The sequence below is a fragment of the Theobroma cacao genome, chromosome 5 (genome assembly GCF_053813885.1).
Source record: "Theobroma cacao isolate CCN51 chromosome 5, ASM5381388v1, whole genome shotgun sequence".
NCBI classification, from domain to species: Eukaryota; Viridiplantae; Streptophyta; class Magnoliopsida; order Malvales; family Malvaceae; genus Theobroma; species Theobroma cacao.
Genome location: NC_142643.1, coordinates 171,873 through 188,263, shown reverse-complemented (window position 1 = coordinate 188,263; position 16,391 = coordinate 171,873). Strand labels below are relative to the sequence as shown.

At 36.4% G+C, this 16,391-nt stretch overlaps 2 protein-coding genes across 2 annotated transcripts; one reads left to right on the top strand and one right to left on the bottom strand.

The window, feature by feature from the left end:
• The first annotated feature begins 240 nt into the window (after positions 1–240).
• LOC18597418 (tRNA synthetase class I (I, L, M and V) family protein) lies at positions 241–12,918 on the top strand. The gene is made up of 27 exons (XM_007026454.3): positions 241–937; positions 1,029–1,094; positions 1,279–1,422; positions 1,965–2,182; positions 2,706–2,871; positions 3,538–3,651; positions 4,013–4,110; positions 5,333–5,411; positions 5,625–5,783; positions 6,375–6,464; positions 6,736–6,869; positions 7,491–7,650; positions 7,805–7,888; positions 8,038–8,250; positions 8,695–8,820; positions 8,938–9,075; positions 9,299–9,402; positions 9,491–9,554; positions 10,016–10,104; positions 10,231–10,372; positions 10,766–10,829; positions 10,954–11,021; positions 11,296–11,418; positions 11,835–11,900; positions 12,128–12,239; positions 12,345–12,436; positions 12,551–12,918. The coding sequence occupies exons 1-27, from the start codon at positions 404–406 to the stop codon at positions 12,656–12,658; spliced, it is 3,555 nt and encodes a 1,184-aa protein (XP_007026516.3). The 5' UTR covers positions 241–403; the 3' UTR covers positions 12,659–12,918.
• Positions 12,919–13,027: 109 nt separating this feature from the next.
• BIO2 (Radical SAM superfamily protein) lies at positions 13,028–16,255 on the bottom strand. Its single transcript, XM_007026453.3, has 6 exons — positions 16,070–16,255; positions 15,676–15,855; positions 14,865–14,971; positions 14,448–14,653; positions 13,806–13,945; positions 13,028–13,500 (listed from the first exon to the last, which is right to left on the bottom strand). The coding sequence occupies exons 1-6, from the start codon at positions 16,253–16,255 to the stop codon at positions 13,192–13,194; spliced, it is 1,128 nt and encodes a 375-aa protein (XP_007026515.1). The 3' UTR covers positions 13,028–13,191.
• Between the last annotated feature and the right edge of the window lie 136 nt (positions 16,256–16,391).

Genomic DNA, 16,391 nt, shown 5'->3' with positions numbered 1-16,391 from the left:
GAATCCAGTACCCATGTTGAAATTTGACTCTACCTAGTCATTCTTTAGCTGAATATTGAACAAGAAAGTCATTGGGCCTGCCGTGTTTGACCCGTTTATGACCTGAGGATCCTTTCCTTTCCTTTCCTTTGCGCCCAAGAAAAATTTTAAAATAAGTTATGGTGAAATCGAATGCTACGCCATAAATGTAAATGTAAATGTAAATGGGTGCGTTATTCTTACTCAATTGGATGCCATATTCCTTGAGCAATTTGTAAAAGCAAAAAAATAGCAAGTACTAAAACCCCATCTTGGTTTCATTTTCTCGTCTCGTAGCGGTCACTCGCGTGGTGTCTTCCTCCGCCTCCACCCTCCAGCCGGACCGGACCCCCTACCCCAGAAGCAAACAAGTCAAAAACCTTCAATGGAGGACGTCTCCGAGGGAAAGGACTTTTCTTTCCCTTCCCAAGAGGAGCACATCCTCTCCTACTGGTCCCAAATCGATGCTTTCAAGGGTCAGCTGGCTCGCACCCAGAACCTGCCCGAATACATTTTCTATGACGGTCCACCCTTCGCCACCGGCCTCCCTCATTACGGTCACATCCTCGCTGGCACCATTAAAGATATCGTCACTCGCTACCAGTCCATGACTGGGCACCACGTCACCCGCCGCTTCGGTTGGGACTGCCATGGCCTCCCTGTCGAGAGCGAGATCGACCGCAAGCTCGGAATCAATCGCCGGGATCAAGTTCTCGACATGGGTATTGATAAGTACAATGAGGAGTGTAGGAGTGTAGTCACTAGGTATGTGGAGGAGTGGGAGGACATCATCAGCAGGACTGGGCGTTGGATTGACTTCAAAAATGATTATAAGACTATGGATTTGAAGTTTATGGAGAGCGTCTGGTGGGCTTTTGGTCAGCTTTACCAAAAGGGGCTTATCTATAAAGGCTTTAAGGTCTGTTTTACAATTACATTCCATTTTTCTTGCGAATGGACTAGAAACATTCCTTGCTTTAAACTGTCTGCCTTAATATGTTGTGTTGCAGGTCATGCCATACAGCACTGGCTGCAAGACCCCGCTATCTAATTTTGAAGCCGGTGAGAACTACAAGGTAATTTTGTTATCATTTTATTATCACTCTAATTATTTTTGCTCAAGTTGATCTAATAATTTCGTCTTTTTAGTTCTCAAATTGTTTATTATTGTTGGCGTTCTGAAAATGTTCCAAGATCAACACCAATACTATTTTCTTTTTAACCCCAGTTATGTCTAACAATGCTTACTTCAATGTGCAGCTTGTGCCTGATCCTGAATTAATGGTCGCTTTTCCCATAGTTGGTGCTCCAGATAATGCTGCTTTTGTGGCTTGGACAACAACACCATGGACCCTTCCTAGTAATCTTGCACTTTGTGTCAATGCCAACCTTGTCTATGTGAAGGTCTGTTAGCTTTCAGCTGTTAGTTGTTAAGGTCATAAGCACAAGATGGATGGAGTTGTCTATCATGTTGTATCTACTGCATGTTGGGTTGGCGCAATACATGATCTTAATTTTAGCTAATACATAATACTGTATTACTTGATCTTCCACCGACTAACCTGCTTCTTCATCATACGTCTGGTAGTCAATTTTTTTTGATTGGACATCTGTAATCATTTTTAACTTTGCTCATAGTTGCTTAATCTATGTTTTATCCCTTAAGCTGTTATGTATCTTATCTATTGACATTTATGATGCTTTTACACAAATGGATAGGATAATAATGTTGAGCGGCATGAATCTTTAGGCCTCTTCCTAGCACTTTCTTGATTGATGCATGAGGCATAAATAAGCTGACATTCTTAAACGGCATCTTCTGTTATTTCTAAGACATATCAGTCAAGGAGTCTGAAATTTTACGTGGGTGTGTGTACATGCTAATGTAGATAAGGAATACATTTTTTTCCTTTAAAGAAAATGTGGGTTTTGTAATCAAATTTCAGGCTCGCAATAAGTACTCTGGAAAAATCTATGTGGCTGCTGAGTCTAGATTATCTGAGCTTCCAACTGAGAAACCAAAGTCTAATGCTGCTAAAGGACCTTCTGGTGATTCCAAGAAATCTAAGACCAAAGGATCTTCAGGTGAAAAGACTAAAGATTCTACAGCAGATTCCTATGAAGTCTTAGACAAATTTTCTGGGGCTTCACTGGTGGGGACAAAGTGAGTATTCATGCGAATAGTTATCTATACTTTGTCCTAGTTGGCTTTATAAAAGAACTTTATATGGGCTGTATCCTGGCAATTCTTTTGGGAATTGTGTTGGTAGTGTCAGATTTCTGTTTTGGATGGTGATGTATGTTTTATCCTGCTATCCATTGAAATTCATCATAGATTTGTTTGTATAGAGGACGTCAAATAATTCGGAAGTTATTATGAGGAGATCTCTAGTTTTGGGCAACTTGATGCTTCAGATATCTCATCTCGGTGATCTCTAGTATGCTATATTATAAAGTTACTGGTCTTCATAAGTAGAAAAGAAATGCAGCCTGTGAGTGTATGTTATCTGCTGCACAATGTAAATATAAAAGATAAGCTGCACCACTGACAATCGATATTGGCTGCCCATTATGATGTGTCTAGAGAACATTAAAATTTGTGATGGTGGCTTTTTGAGATATTTAAAAATGGTTTTGAGCCAAGGCCAGTTTCTTTGAAGTGAGATACTAAGAAGTATATGTTGCAGGTATGAACCATTGTTCAACTACTTCTTGGAGTTCTCGAATGCTGCTTTTAGGGTAATTGCTGACAATTATGTGACAGATGACAGTGGTACTGGAATTGTCCACTGTGCTCCTGCATTTGGTGAAGATGATTACCGAGTTTGCATTGGGAACCAAATAATCAATAAGGTTTGGCCTAAATGCTTTTTCTGAATATATTTTTCTTTAAGTATTATGTTCTTTGAACCTTAGTAGTTATGATTTATAGGTTCTGATGCATGTTGCATATTTTTCTTTTGGTGCTCATGCCTAAGGTGATGATCTTGGATGATGGTTTTCTCATGATAAATGTTTTCCCTATGAACTTATGGTCTGGTTGTCTTCTTGGACTCTGAACATATAGTTTCCCTTCTTTTTCCTACATTTTGATGTTGAAATGTAGGACTAGCTCATCCCTAAATCAGTGTTTTAAGACTTAATGCCAAAGAAAGGTTAAGTTCTAGTGAAAATGGTGGGAGAGAGCTGCAGCTCACCCATTCTGCCATTATCTATCATGAATGTATGAACTTTTGGGGGAATTGAGGTCCTTGAGGCAGGAATGCTGCTTAAATTTCCCATGTCTATTTGATTATAATTCAGATGCTTTCTGTCACCTGTTGTTTTCCTTTATCACAAATGCATTTTGTTATTTCCTTTTTTTTTTTTGAAATTTAGTGTATTAAATTGAAGCATTAGTTTTGTTTCATTTATTCACCATACTGATTTGCATCCAAGCTTGTATTGTGTTTTATCACTCAGTTTAACATCATCCTTCTTTCTACTTTTAGCATTAATTTACCTATTTTTGGCCTGTAGGGAGAGAATTTGATTGTAGCAGTTGATGATGATGGTTGCTTTACTGGGAAAATTACTGACTTCAGTGGGCGTTATGTTAAGGATGCAGATAAGGATATTATTGAAGCAATGAAGGTCAAATTGATGCAAACTTTTATTTATTTATTTATTTTGTTTGGTCAATTATTAATTGAAGTCATTAATAGTAGAAGGCAAAGAGGAAACTTGTTGAGCATCTGTGACGAACTTGAGATTATTGTTTATTACCACTTTGTGAGCTCTTGTATCATGTTGATATCTCCATAATAGGGATCTTGTGTTGGATCCATGGCTTCTGATGAAAACTTAAAGTCAGTGCTGATAGTTGTTATTATCATAATATGCGAAAAAAGAAAAAAGAATCTAGTTAAAATGTCTTAAAATTTGTTCGTCACTATGTTTTCATGCTTTCTTTTCTTTATCTTTATTTTTATCAAGCTCCTCCTTAATTTCTCAGGCAAAAGGCAGGCTTGTTAAGCTTGGAACTTTTACACATTCTTATCCCTTTTGTTGGAGATCTGATACTCCTCTTATTTATAGAGCTGTTCCAAGCTGGTATGTCTGATTCTATCACTCTTATTCAGAAAGAATCTCAGTGTATTATAACTTTGCTTAATAAAAGTATAAGTTTAAGACTGGCTGATGTTTTTTATTTACCCTCCTGTAATGAGTGTTATACTATGCCTCATCTTTACTGTTTTGCCAAAAATCAACTCATACATTAATTCCAGTTGTTAGTTCATTAAGTTATCAATCCTTTTGATGGTAATATTGTCAAATACATTGACGAGGGAATGCTAATTATATTGTTGAATTTTGATTGATTCTTCTGAAACAATTAGAGATGTGGAAAATGCTTTCTCATCTCTTATGGTTCATTAGTTGACTAGTGTGTTTCTTGGCAACATCAATTATCAAATTAAGCTCATTAAAATTGAATTGTTTTTGTGCTGTGCCTGTTATTTTTTATGCAATGATATACATAATTGGTCATTAAAAATTCTTTTAAGTAGAAAGGATATATTAATATTTCCAAATGAAAGTTTATCTTATTAATGGTTGGTAAGTTCTATGTCAATATGTGCATAAATGAGCAACTATGAGTTGGTGTATACATATCACTTCTATACGCGATTGAGTAGGCTGCTGCAGGCTTTGATGGTTTGCGGATGCTGCATTTTTTGCATTGCCTTCTGCAGCAAGGTTTGATGTTGATATAGAACAGGGAAGAAGCTCCACCATTGTTGATATCATCTATTGCAGTCAGTTGGAGGATGAATAATTATTTACTGGTAGTGAATGGGGGTGATAGCAGACTTGAAATGTTGGTTAGAATGTGCAAAAGGAGGGAAGACGTTCTAAATTATGATGTCTGAAGGTTTATAATGAGTAAATAAATTGTACAAAAGTTAATTCCTGTGTGATTTATGAAAGGTGTTGTAGACGTAACGGTGTCTAATTTTCATTGTGTTAGTTCCATATACTCCATTTGTGGAGGTAGGCATTTGAATTGATTTGCTTTGGAAACTCAAGTAATGCTTTGAAACCTCGTATCCTCTGTATGGTTGGGTATTGCTATTAATGAACTAGTTTGTTTGATGTTTTTTATTTTTTCCTGTTTGTATTGTTCCTGCATTGCTGTTTCTTGCTCTGCTCTACTTGTTTCTACATTCTGTTGTTACCTATAAAGAACTTTGATGTCTGTATCAAGGATTTTGGAAATAATTTTTTTGCTTGCTCTATACTAATTAAGCTAAGCCCTCTGTTATATGTTTAGGTTTGTTCGGGTGGAACAACTGAAAGAGCAATTATTAGAAAACAACAAACAGACCTACTGGGTACCTGATTATGTGAAGGTTAGATGGCTTTCTCCACTGCCTATTCATATTCTTCTTATTGTTACTTGTACGAACGAGCTCAATTGGTCTGGTATAGTGATCCTGATTACATGGGCCTGGATTTTAGCTTAATGAAAGCTTCAACAATGCCTCTGAAGCCGATGAAAATATTTCAATCTTGTGTCAATTTTTTGGGACTCTCACCTTGTCCTGCTTTTTGTCATTTTACAGGAAAAACGTTTTCACAATTGGCTGGAAAATGCAAGAGACTGGGCTATTAGTCGAAGTAGATTTTGGGGCACTCCAATTCCTGTGTGGATTAGTGAGGATGGTGAGGAAGTAATAGTCATGGATTCTGTTGAAAAACTTGAAAGGCTTTCTGGTGCTAAGGTTTGATTTTTCTCCTTCCTTACTTTTCTTATGGTTAGGATGCTACTCTCTTTAGGCAGACAAGTGTCTTTGGCCTATCTTTTTATCTTTTTCCCTTTCGTCTTCACTTTGTCCTCCTTCTCTCCTTGGCTGGGGGTTGTCATGATAGATTTAAATTTTCCTTCTTTTATTTCTTGTCTTGGACATACAATGTGTAGTGGGTGTTTCACTGCAGTCTTGGCCTGTGATATAAAGAGAAAGAAATATTAATTTATTAATTCATCCCTGTGCTTTGAGGAGTTGGCCTGCATGTTTCAAATTGCCAATTGTTTGGTACCTTCTTATGTAATTAATTGCAAGCATTGTTTGAAATTTTAAATGGTGGACAGTGTCGCAGTTTGTATCTGGCCTGGCGTTACCTTATTATTGTAGCTTTGGGGGCAGGGTCCACTAAATTTATTTTTGTGTTGAATTCAATATTGTGTTTCACTTTTTTTTTTTTTCTAATTTAGGTCTCTTGGAAATTTTACATTGTTTGTTTTTCTACTGATATAAATATATTTGGGCTTAGACATGTGTGCCTTTATGTGTAATTTAATTTTATTATTTCAGGTCTTTGATCTCCATCGTCACAATATTGATCATATCACTATACCTTCTACCCGTGGCCCAGAGTTTGGTGTGCTTCGACGTATTGATGATGTAAGGCTACTGAAGTTTCGTTGTTTTGATGCGAAGAGCTCTTGCTATCATTACAAACTCATCAGATTTTAAGTTGCTGACATCCAACCCCATCTTAAAATTTGATCAATGTTAATTTTGGGCTGATTCTAATTCTTGGGTTGGAGTTCTAAATTTTTAGATTTAGCATCTGCAAAACATCATCATTTGTTAGTTGTTCATTTCACTTTATGTCTTCACGCAGTATCATCAGGTTTTTACACAGTTTAGTTATGTGGAATTATTTTGGCAGGTATTTGATTGTTGGTTTGAGAGTGGATCGATGCCTTATGCTTACATCCATTATCCATTTGAAAATGTTGAACTTTTTGAGAAAAATTTTCCTGGGCATTTTGTGGCTGAGGGGCTAGATCAAACTCGTGGATGGTTCGTTCCTTACTTTTAGATCTGTTATTCATGATAATTACCAGGTTTCGCAATACATTTGGATCATAGCTGATGTCTTAAGCACTTTAACTGTTTGCAAACAAAATTAACAAGCCTTTGAGTAGCTGATTTTGTCTTGATTTAACTGTTGCTTTTAAATTTATTTGACATGCATGATTAATGCCAAAGCATTTTATATTTTGTTACAACCCTTTAATGTTTTCTCTTGGGGGATATGTACTTATGAAGTTTAGATTGCCATCTTAATTCATTAGTCCATGCTTCAATTACCGTCTTATTGATAACCTGTGACAGACCTTCATTCTCATTCTACGACAGACCTTTTTTTTATTGTTTTTCCTTATGCTGCTTTCCAGCAGTGATGTCAAAATTAATTTTTAATTTTTATTTATTTTGGATTGCATGCAGGAGGATGCATTTGTTTGTTATTTATTTCTTGTTGTGGTGTCATCAATTGTTGTTATCAAACAATTAATTACTTTTCAGTAACAGTTTGCTTAAGTACCTATATGAATCAGTTTTCCCCTTGTTTTATCCTCACAGAAGTTTCTGGAATGAAGTTTAGTTTTGGAACTTTATTTCTTCTGTTACACCTTGCAGGTTTTACACTCTTATGGTGTTGTCAACTGCATTATTCGGGAAACCTGCATTTAGAAATCTTATTTGCAATGGGCTTGTCCTTGCCGAAGATGGAAAGAAGATGAGTAAAAGATTGAAAAATTACCCTTCACCCATGGAAGTGATTAATGACTATGGGGCTGTAAGTCATTTTTTAGCATATCTCTCTTTTAATCTTTTTCTATTTCTATTCACTACATTTAGGCCAGTTTCTCATTTGTGGTCTTTATTTATTTCTTTCTGGTTACATAATTTGTTTTACTCATCAGTCCCTTAAATCTTTTTTAATTTTACAGGATGCTTTAAGATTGTACCTTATAAACTCCCCAGTTGTTCGGGCTGAGACCTTACGTTTTAAAAAGGAAGGAGTTTTTGGTGTTGTGAGTATTTTCTGTGCTTTATCACATACCAGCTTTTGCTTCTGGAGAGTTTTGTATCATCTCATCATTTCTTTATATTTTTATTTTTGTGTTCTTTTGCACTTTTCCTACCTGCATTTTCTTAATTTCTTATCTTGATCTCTACCCAGGTCAAAGATGTCTTCCTCCCATGGTATAATGCATATAGGTTCCTTGTTCAGAATGCAAAAAGACTTGAGTATGAGGGTTGTGCGCCATTTGTTCCTATTGATCTCACCATTCTTCAGAAGTCATCTAATGTGCTTGACCAATGGATAAACTCTGCGACTCAGAGTCTTGTTCACTTTGTTCGTGAAGAAATGGACGGATATCGACTTTACACGGTTCTGTCTACAAACCAACATTCCTTTCTGAATTTCCTTAAATATATACTGATTTGAGAATCCTTAAAAATAATACCAAACTCAGTTTTGAAATAATTGCTAACATTTTTCTAGGTTTAGATATAGATTTCACAGTTTAATTGTAATTTGAGCATTCCAATTTAGCGTCAGCATGGCAACTTTGACAGCCCATACCAGCTTTTTAAGGTTTAAGAACTATGTATTACTATAGTGATGAGATTAATACTTTCAGCAAAGCTGATATTGATTCTGTTATACTTTGAAAGAGATTGAATTGGTTTTGGAAATTGTGACTAGTATGCTACCATATTACCTTATATTGTTTGAGATGCCTTTTTTTGATAGATTCTATGTTCTAGTTTGTGGTTCTTATGTTCTGTCACATGGTAAAAGACTAATATATATATGGTTACATTGCTTTAGGTGGTTCCATATCTATTGAAGTTTCTTGATAATCTTACGAATATATACGTGAGATTCAACCGTAAGAGACTAAAAGGCCGTACTGGAGAGGAAGACTGCCGCATGGCTCTCTCTACTCTTTATAATGTACGTACTAGCATCTGGTTTTCTTAATGGAAACTCCTTACATCTAACCTGCTATCATGTGTTCAGCAACAGTCTAAGAATTAATTATATGCTGAGGAATTTGTACTATGGTTTCAGGTGCTTCTAACTGCATGTAAGGTTATGGCTCCCTTTACGCCATTCTTCACTGAGGTTCTTTATCAAAATATGCGAAAAGTTTGTGATGGAGCAGAGGAAAGCATTCATTATTGTAGTTTTCCTCAAGAAGAAGGAAAGGTATTGTTCATCTTTGTTGTAATTATGCTAATATTGATTGGTATATATAACTCATTAATGGTTCATTGGTCAATGGCTTCATGAATGATTTGATCCCTAAGTTTTTTAGTTGGAGTTGTCTGAGAAGTATGGACATTTCATTCTTTTATTATACAGCTGTATTATACTTCTCTAAATTAATTATTTGGCTGCTTTGTTGAATTAAATGCAACTGCCATCTTAGAGAGGGGAGCGAATTGAAGAAAGCGTGGCAAGGATGATGAAGATAATCGATCTTGCCCGCAACATTCGTGAGCGTCATAACAGGCCTCTCAAAACACCTCTAAGGTCTGCTTATAAGCTATTTTTTGCTTCATATTTCTGTTAGCTATGTGCTGCTGCTCTTTCTTTACTCTCTTCCTCATTGTAATTGTAGGGAGATGGTAGTTGTTCATAAAGACGAAGACTTTCTTGATGACATTGCTGGGAAACTAAGAGAGGTGCGTTGACAGTGTAGAACCTTTTGTTTAGTCCTTTTGCCACTCTCGGTATAATGAATGCCCCTCCTTCTATTAGTTCTCTCTTGTTATTCCCTGTTGATCATTATCTATACTCGGAATTCTTCTAGTTTTCAAGGAGGCAATTGAGGCCAATTATCAACATTGTTTCTTCCTGTCATTCTTGGAGTTCTAATTATAATGTCCTTGTAGTTAGTAGTACTGATAGGAAATGCTGTTTTCCTTCTTTTGCTGCTATTCTTTTTTATATCAAATGGAAAAAAAATAAAGAAACCTTCTGTTGTTCAGTGCAATTTGGTAAATTTCATTTTAGCTGTTGCCCATTTTTTTGTTTATCTTACCTCATTACAATCGAAATAAAAATTTAATGGTTGGGCAATATTTTCCTTGTTCATTGTGTCTAATTTTGCTCATCTTTTTTTTCCCATGTTCTTTTACTATAGTATGTATTGGAGGAGCTCAATATAAGGTCCCTTGTTCCATGCAATGACACTTTGAAGTACGCTTCTTTACGTGCAGAGCCTGATTTTAGGTATGCAAGGAATTATTCTATTGGCCCCTTTATTCCCCACTGCCCCTTCTACCCTTTTTTTGAGAGGAGGCAGAAGGTTACAGAATGAACTCTATTCATCTGATATTATTTGCTTATTTGTTGTAGTGTATTAGGCAAGCGACTAGGGAAATCTATGGGAGTTGTTGCCAAGGAAGTCAAAGCAATGTCTCAGGAAGATATCTTAGCTTTTGAGGAAGCTGGAGAGGTGACTATTGCTACACACTGTTTGAAGAGGACTGATATTAAGGTGGGCCAACTTATGCTGGTAGATTAGTTAGCATTTCGTTCAATGTATTTGTCAAAATTGTTTTGCTCCATCTCTTTCTTTAGTCTTTATAGTGATGGCATCATTTGAAACATCGTGGAAGGATAAATGTTTTCCTAAGTGGACAAATAGGAATACTTCATACAATTTTCATGGAAATTAGTGAGTAGCTGTTTCCAGAACTGCTGAGTTTTTGTTTGTGCTTCTATACATTTTTGAAATGAGAGATGGAGGCTACTTCCTCTGGGATTGCTTAAAGTTTCTACATCATTTGAATATATGATGATGGCTGTATGTAATTGCTTCACCAAGAAAGGTGGTTGGTATAAGATATACTGAGTAAATAAATGTTTTATTTGTTTCAAAAATTTTCAGGTTGTTCGGGATTTCAAACGTCCTGATGGCATGACAGATAAAGAGATGGATGCTGTTGGAGATGGTGAGGATTATTAATTACATTCTGATTGGTGATTTATGCATATTGAACTGGAGAAGACTCTCTCCCTCCCCCATGAAGTACCATATTTGGTTACACATTTTTTTCTCATATTTCTTTGTCGTAGGTGATGTTTTGGTGATTTTGGATTTACGTCCTGACGAGTCATTGTTTGAAGCTGGTGTTGCACGTGAGGTAAATAAATCATCATGTTAATCACTTTGTCAATCTAGTTAAAAAATGTGGTATTTTTTCCTCTGCTTTCAGTTCTTGTTAGTTTAGCAATTGTGTTTGTGGAAATATGATAACCTTTATTGGTTGATAATGCCAGACCAGATTGTTGTTAGCTAAATTCGTTGCTTTGATATGGAAACAGGCAATTAAAAGTTTATAGTACTAAATTCTTTGGAAGTGCCAATATCTAAACTATTTCTGATGCATTGCACTTTTTTAACTTGATTTATTGTAGGTTGTTAATAGAATCCAGAAATTACGAAAGAAAGCTGGCCTTGAACCAACGGATATGGTGGAGGTCTACTTTGAGTCATTGGATGAAGATAAGTCAGTCATCCAACAAGTTTTGAACTCACAGGTAATTCTTTTTTTTTTTTTTTGTCAAACAAGTTATGAACTTTGTCTTTTCTCAATTCCTATGTTTGCTGGAATGAGAATCTCATGCTAGTAACAATTTTTATGAGAACATAATGATCTCTTGGTGAAATATTGAGGACATTTTACCACTTGTTTAATATAATCATTAATTACCAATTACAGGTAAATCCCTTAACTAGATTTCTTTGCTAGGAATGGAGCTGTTTGTGCATGAGAGCAAGAGTGTGTACTTGTATCATATATTTGTGAAATATTTTTTTGTCTGAGAGAGTGCCAGTCCCTCTAAATAAGGCACACGATTTGCATTGTTTGTCAGGCATTGTGATGCCTAACTTCTCATAAATCGTAATTTGCAGTGTGCTGTATATAATAGCTTAAGTTTGTATCTTATGGCAGGAATCCTACATTAGGGATACAATTGGATCTCCATTGCTTTCTTCTAATATGATGCCGCTGCATACAGTAAGTTTGTTCAGTTTGGGTTTGGAATACCTCCAAATCTGTAGTGGACACGCGTTATCGTGTTTTCTTTTCAGATGTTATCCCCCCCTCCCCCTCCCAAAAAAAAAAAAAAAAAAAAAGATTTTGCCCCTTTTTTGAATTTGCATTACAGTAGCTATTTGTCATTGATTATGCTTGTAGAATTTGTGTGTTTATATTCAATTGTTTTACTTCAAAAAAATTTGCAGGTTGTGCTTTGTGAAGAGAATTTTGAAGGCATCTCTAACATGTCATTTAAAATAAGCTTGGCTAGACCAGCCTTATTTTTCATGTCAAAGGCTATTCTAGCATTATATGCAGGTTAGGCTGCGTTTTATCAAATCATGTTTTGCTGTCACAGAGCTGAAATTTTCTTTTCTCATCTGTCTTTCTCTCTACTCTTACTGCATTATTCAATGGTTGCAGGAAATACAAAATTTGCGCAAGGCCTGCAGACTTACCTGCTATCAAGGGATCACTCTTCTTTGAAATCCGAGTTTCAGCATGGACATGGCAAGGTCTGTTTTGCTCATCAATTGTAACATACATCAGTAAGATTCTAGTGTGGTTGGCCGACACCCATGAGTAGTATTTTGCCTCAATTGTCTTTCTTCTTTCCTTTTGTGTTGCAGATGGAAGTTGGTTGCATTGAAAATCAGCCTGCAGTGGAAGTGACACTGGGAGAACATGTCTTCTTGACAGTGGGTGATTACTACTTGACGATAAAAAATGGCTGTTGATTTGTGTTCTACTTTTCACCGCCTGTGTTCAGTGCCACCACTGACCAGTACAGGGGATCACATACAAATTACACAAACCTGACAAAGCCTTTGTGCGCTTATAGTTACCTCATTTGTTGTACAGATAATTTAGTGAAAAGTAGTTGTCTTATTTGGAAAAACTAATGCAATTTTTAGGATAAAAATGCTTGAAGAATTGCTTTTTTAAGCCATTTTGGTTGACGATTTTGAAGCATGTATCCAAATTTTGTTTTGATTTAGTGTTGTGCTTGGCGTATTAACAATAATACCATGCATTAAGGTATTGTTTTAATACTCTTTATGTTGATTAAAAGAAAAAACAAAAAGGAAAATGTGAAGATGTGAAAATTAATCCAGTAGAAAGGCGTCACTGATTCTTTTAAAAGGCAGACTTTGACTGTCAAGACCAGGAACTAATGGTCATTTATTGCGCAGGAATCCCTTACATCTGATAACTAAGTGACTCACCAGCTAGAATTAAATTAAAGATACTGCCATGGATCAGGAGAGCCTCAACCTGAACTTGAGAGAGCTTCCTCACAGTTTTCTGCTTCGGAAGTCTTTGCTGCTTCCTCGGAAAAGCTTGGAGCTTTTGGAATCAGCCCAAGGATTTTGAACATAAGTTGATCAGCATCAAAATCATTGTTAGGAGTTGTCAACAGCTTCTCACCAGTGAAGATGGAATTTGCTCCGGCAAGAAAACATAATGCCTGCTCAGGCATGGAGAATCGAACTCTGCCAGCTGACAACCTTACCATTGATTTTGGCATGGCTATACGAGCAGTTGCAATCATTCGTATCATCTCCCATATTTCAACAGGCTGAACAAGTCATGAGAAATATTAATGAAGCCACTGATTCTCAAACTCACTGAGTAATGCTAAATTGCTAATGCATTGATGACAATTCAGGAAAACATGATATCCAACCTAGAATACAGGGTGTAATGTAAGTACATAATAAGTTCACTTCCATCTTTATCACAAGAATGCAGAATGCGGCGCAGTTTGGTACACATCATTGGATTATTATAAAAGTCAAGAGGAAAACAAGGAGAAAAAGAAGAATGAATGAAGGATCATTAACACCTGCCAATGCTATTGTTACTTGTCAAAGTTGGAATTACCTTTTGATCTTGAAGCGGCGTGCCTTTCACTGCAACCAAGGCATTAATGGGAACACTCTCTGGGTGAGAGGGAAGCGTTGCCAGCGTGTGCAACAAGCCAACCCGGTCCTCCTCTGCTTCTCCAAGCCCTATAATTCCACCTGTTAACAGACAAGTAAATTATCATTCTTTCCTTTTGAAGAAATTAAAAATGAAAATTGAAGAGATAAACTCAGGATATATAGAAGCTTAATGATAGGAATCATCCAGAATTTACAACACCAATGTTAAAATTACTCATCAAAAGATTTTTCAGAATTGACTGTCTTCTGCCTAAAAATATATAGAATATGAGAGCTTTATAAGAGACCTTTCAAACATCAAAGGTTTTTCAGCAAGACGGAACTTTATCATTTAAATAGTAGAAAGACAAACATGTTATGAAACCAGAAACCCAGTTAATTTTTCTTGCCAACTCCAGAAAAGAAACCAGCTAAAACTTTCCTCCTTTCTTTATCAGTTGAACCTTCTCAAAAAGAAGACAATAAAGAAGATAAAGAAGTTTGGATAGTATTAACTTATAGCTCTAGATGACTAGATAGCAAATCATATAAAGAGTGAATGCTTTCATTTATAATATTATCACAAAGTTTAACCAATCACCTGAACAGACATTAATTCCTGCTTCACGGACATGTTGAAGGGTTTCCAATCGCTCATCATAAGTTCTGGTTGTAATAATGTTTGGGTAATATTCTCTTGAGGTATCAAGATTATGGTTGTAAGCTGTAAGGCCAGCCTTCTTGAGTTCAAGAGCCTGCTGCTTCTCTAGCATGCCTAAAGTGCAACACACCTCCATTCCCATATCCCTGGTACATGATAGACACTTCAAATACCATTTGACATTTGATGGACAAAATCTTAGAAATTAATGTTAATTAGAGCAACAACGTGATCAACACATTTCAAAATGTTATTTTGAAAATGGCGGAGATAAGGAAGGAACATCTCTAAAAGAATGCCTATTATAGTGCATTATTAACTCCCATAAGCAATCTGACATCAATGATGCATTATTACCTAATTTGTTTTACATATTCAAGAATTTGGTTGAAGTTAGTTTTCCTTCCTACAGTGTCTCTCCATGCAGCACCCATGCAAAAGCGTGTACTACCAGCCTCTTTTGCCTGCCAAAAATATACAAATAACTTCAAATCATGCAAGAAGTGCCACATACAAATTACAGCTAAATGTACATTTGATAGCAGTTTATACAACCTATCAGTTGTAGTGGAAAACAGTAATTAACTACCTGGTGCAGGTATAAGAACTCTATAAAGTTCACCATATAATAAGTTGCCCATCATATCAATTAATAACATGACTAAACACCAATGAAACAACTCAAAAGTGGAAACTAGTCATATTAGAGCAGTATTTTTCATGCTGTATCTTTGCATAACCTTTCATTTCTTCCAAAAACATCGAAAAAATTACCATCAATTTTATTCTCTTACAAACTTTCCCCTAAAAAAAAAAGAAAAGAAGAAGCTCCCCCAGTAATCTGATTCAAACATACTTTGGCTGCACAGCATAAGCATAAAATTAAGAGGAAGTATCGAAACTCAACCAGATGAATTCTCCAGATAAACAGTAGCGATAATGTCATCCATTGCAAAGTTACAATGCAATAAAGATATTGTGCCGAATGTCAAAAGCTGCAAACCATCATTGCAGCAGTGCAGCACCAATTTTATGTACAAAGGGAAAACATTGCAATCTATAGATATCAAAAACCAACTAGTTTGAGATTAGTAAGCCATTTAGTAGAGTTGAGTATGATTAGAATGCTCAAGCAGAATGCAAAGGATGAAGAGATGAAGCTGCTAACCTGTTTAGCTGCCTGCATTACAGCTTCCTTAGTCATAAGCTTTTGGGCCTTTAGCCCTGTATGATACCTTGAGGACTGAGGACAGTATGAACAATCCTCACTACATCCACCAGTCTTGATTGAGAGGAGGGTACACTGCTGCACCTCTCGAAAGTTATGAGCATATCTGTGAACTTGAGCCTAAAGTAGCAAAGTCAAACGATTAGACGCATCTGAGGAGAAGAGACAGTAAATGCAAGTAAAGTTGTGATAAAAATTGGAAATTTGAACCTCAGGCTACAAAAAATGCTATGTGCTTAAATTGAATTTGGTGATTGCGAGCAAGCAAAGAAAGTAATGCCTAAGAAAAACATATGTATGAGAGAGAGAGAGAGAGCGAAAAAATGAAACAGACTCCGTGGAAAAGGAGATCAAGAACAGGAGAATCGTAGATGGACTTGATCTGCTGGCGTGTCCAGTCGTTTCTAGGGCCTTCTCGGATAGTTCTCTCAGCTTCCACAGCTGCAGCCGATGCAGTGGTAGAGTAGAAACTACAACTTCTGAGCAGCAGCTGAGCCGCAGGGGATCGAATGGACAACATTTTTCTATTTGGTTTGGGGTTAGTTAGAGTTCAACTCCTAATAGGTGCAGTGTAGAGCGTAGAGTTTCCTTTCCTTTGGGGGAAAATGGAAGAGAAGGAAAATGAAAGCCCAAACCAAGGCCTAACAGGAGGCAGG

Excerpts from the sequence above, each read along its gene's own strand:
- BIO2 (XM_007026453.3), bottom strand. The coding sequence starts at position 16,255 with ATGTTGTCCATTCGATCCCCTGCGGCTCAGCTGCTGCTCAGAAGTTGT. Across the intron at positions 14,972-15,675 it reads TAATGCAGGCAGCTAAACAG|GCAAAAGAGGCTGGTAGTAC; the intron begins GTTAGCAGCTTC and ends TATTTTTGGCAG. Across the intron at positions 14,654-14,864 it reads GAATATGTAAAACAAATTAG|GGATATGGGAATGGAGGTGT; the intron begins GTAATAATGCAT and ends ATCATGTACCAG.
- LOC18597418 (XM_007026454.3), top strand. The coding sequence starts at position 404 with ATGGAGGACGTCTCCGAGGGAAAGGACTTTTCTTTCCCTTCCCAAGAG. Across the intron at positions 1,423-1,964 it reads CCAACCTTGTCTATGTGAAG|GCTCGCAATAAGTACTCTGG; the intron begins GTCTGTTAGCTT and ends ATCAAATTTCAG. Across the intron at positions 9,076-9,298 it reads TTCCTCAAGAAGAAGGAAAG|AGAGGGGAGCGAATTGAAGA; the intron begins GTATTGTTCATC and ends CTGCCATCTTAG.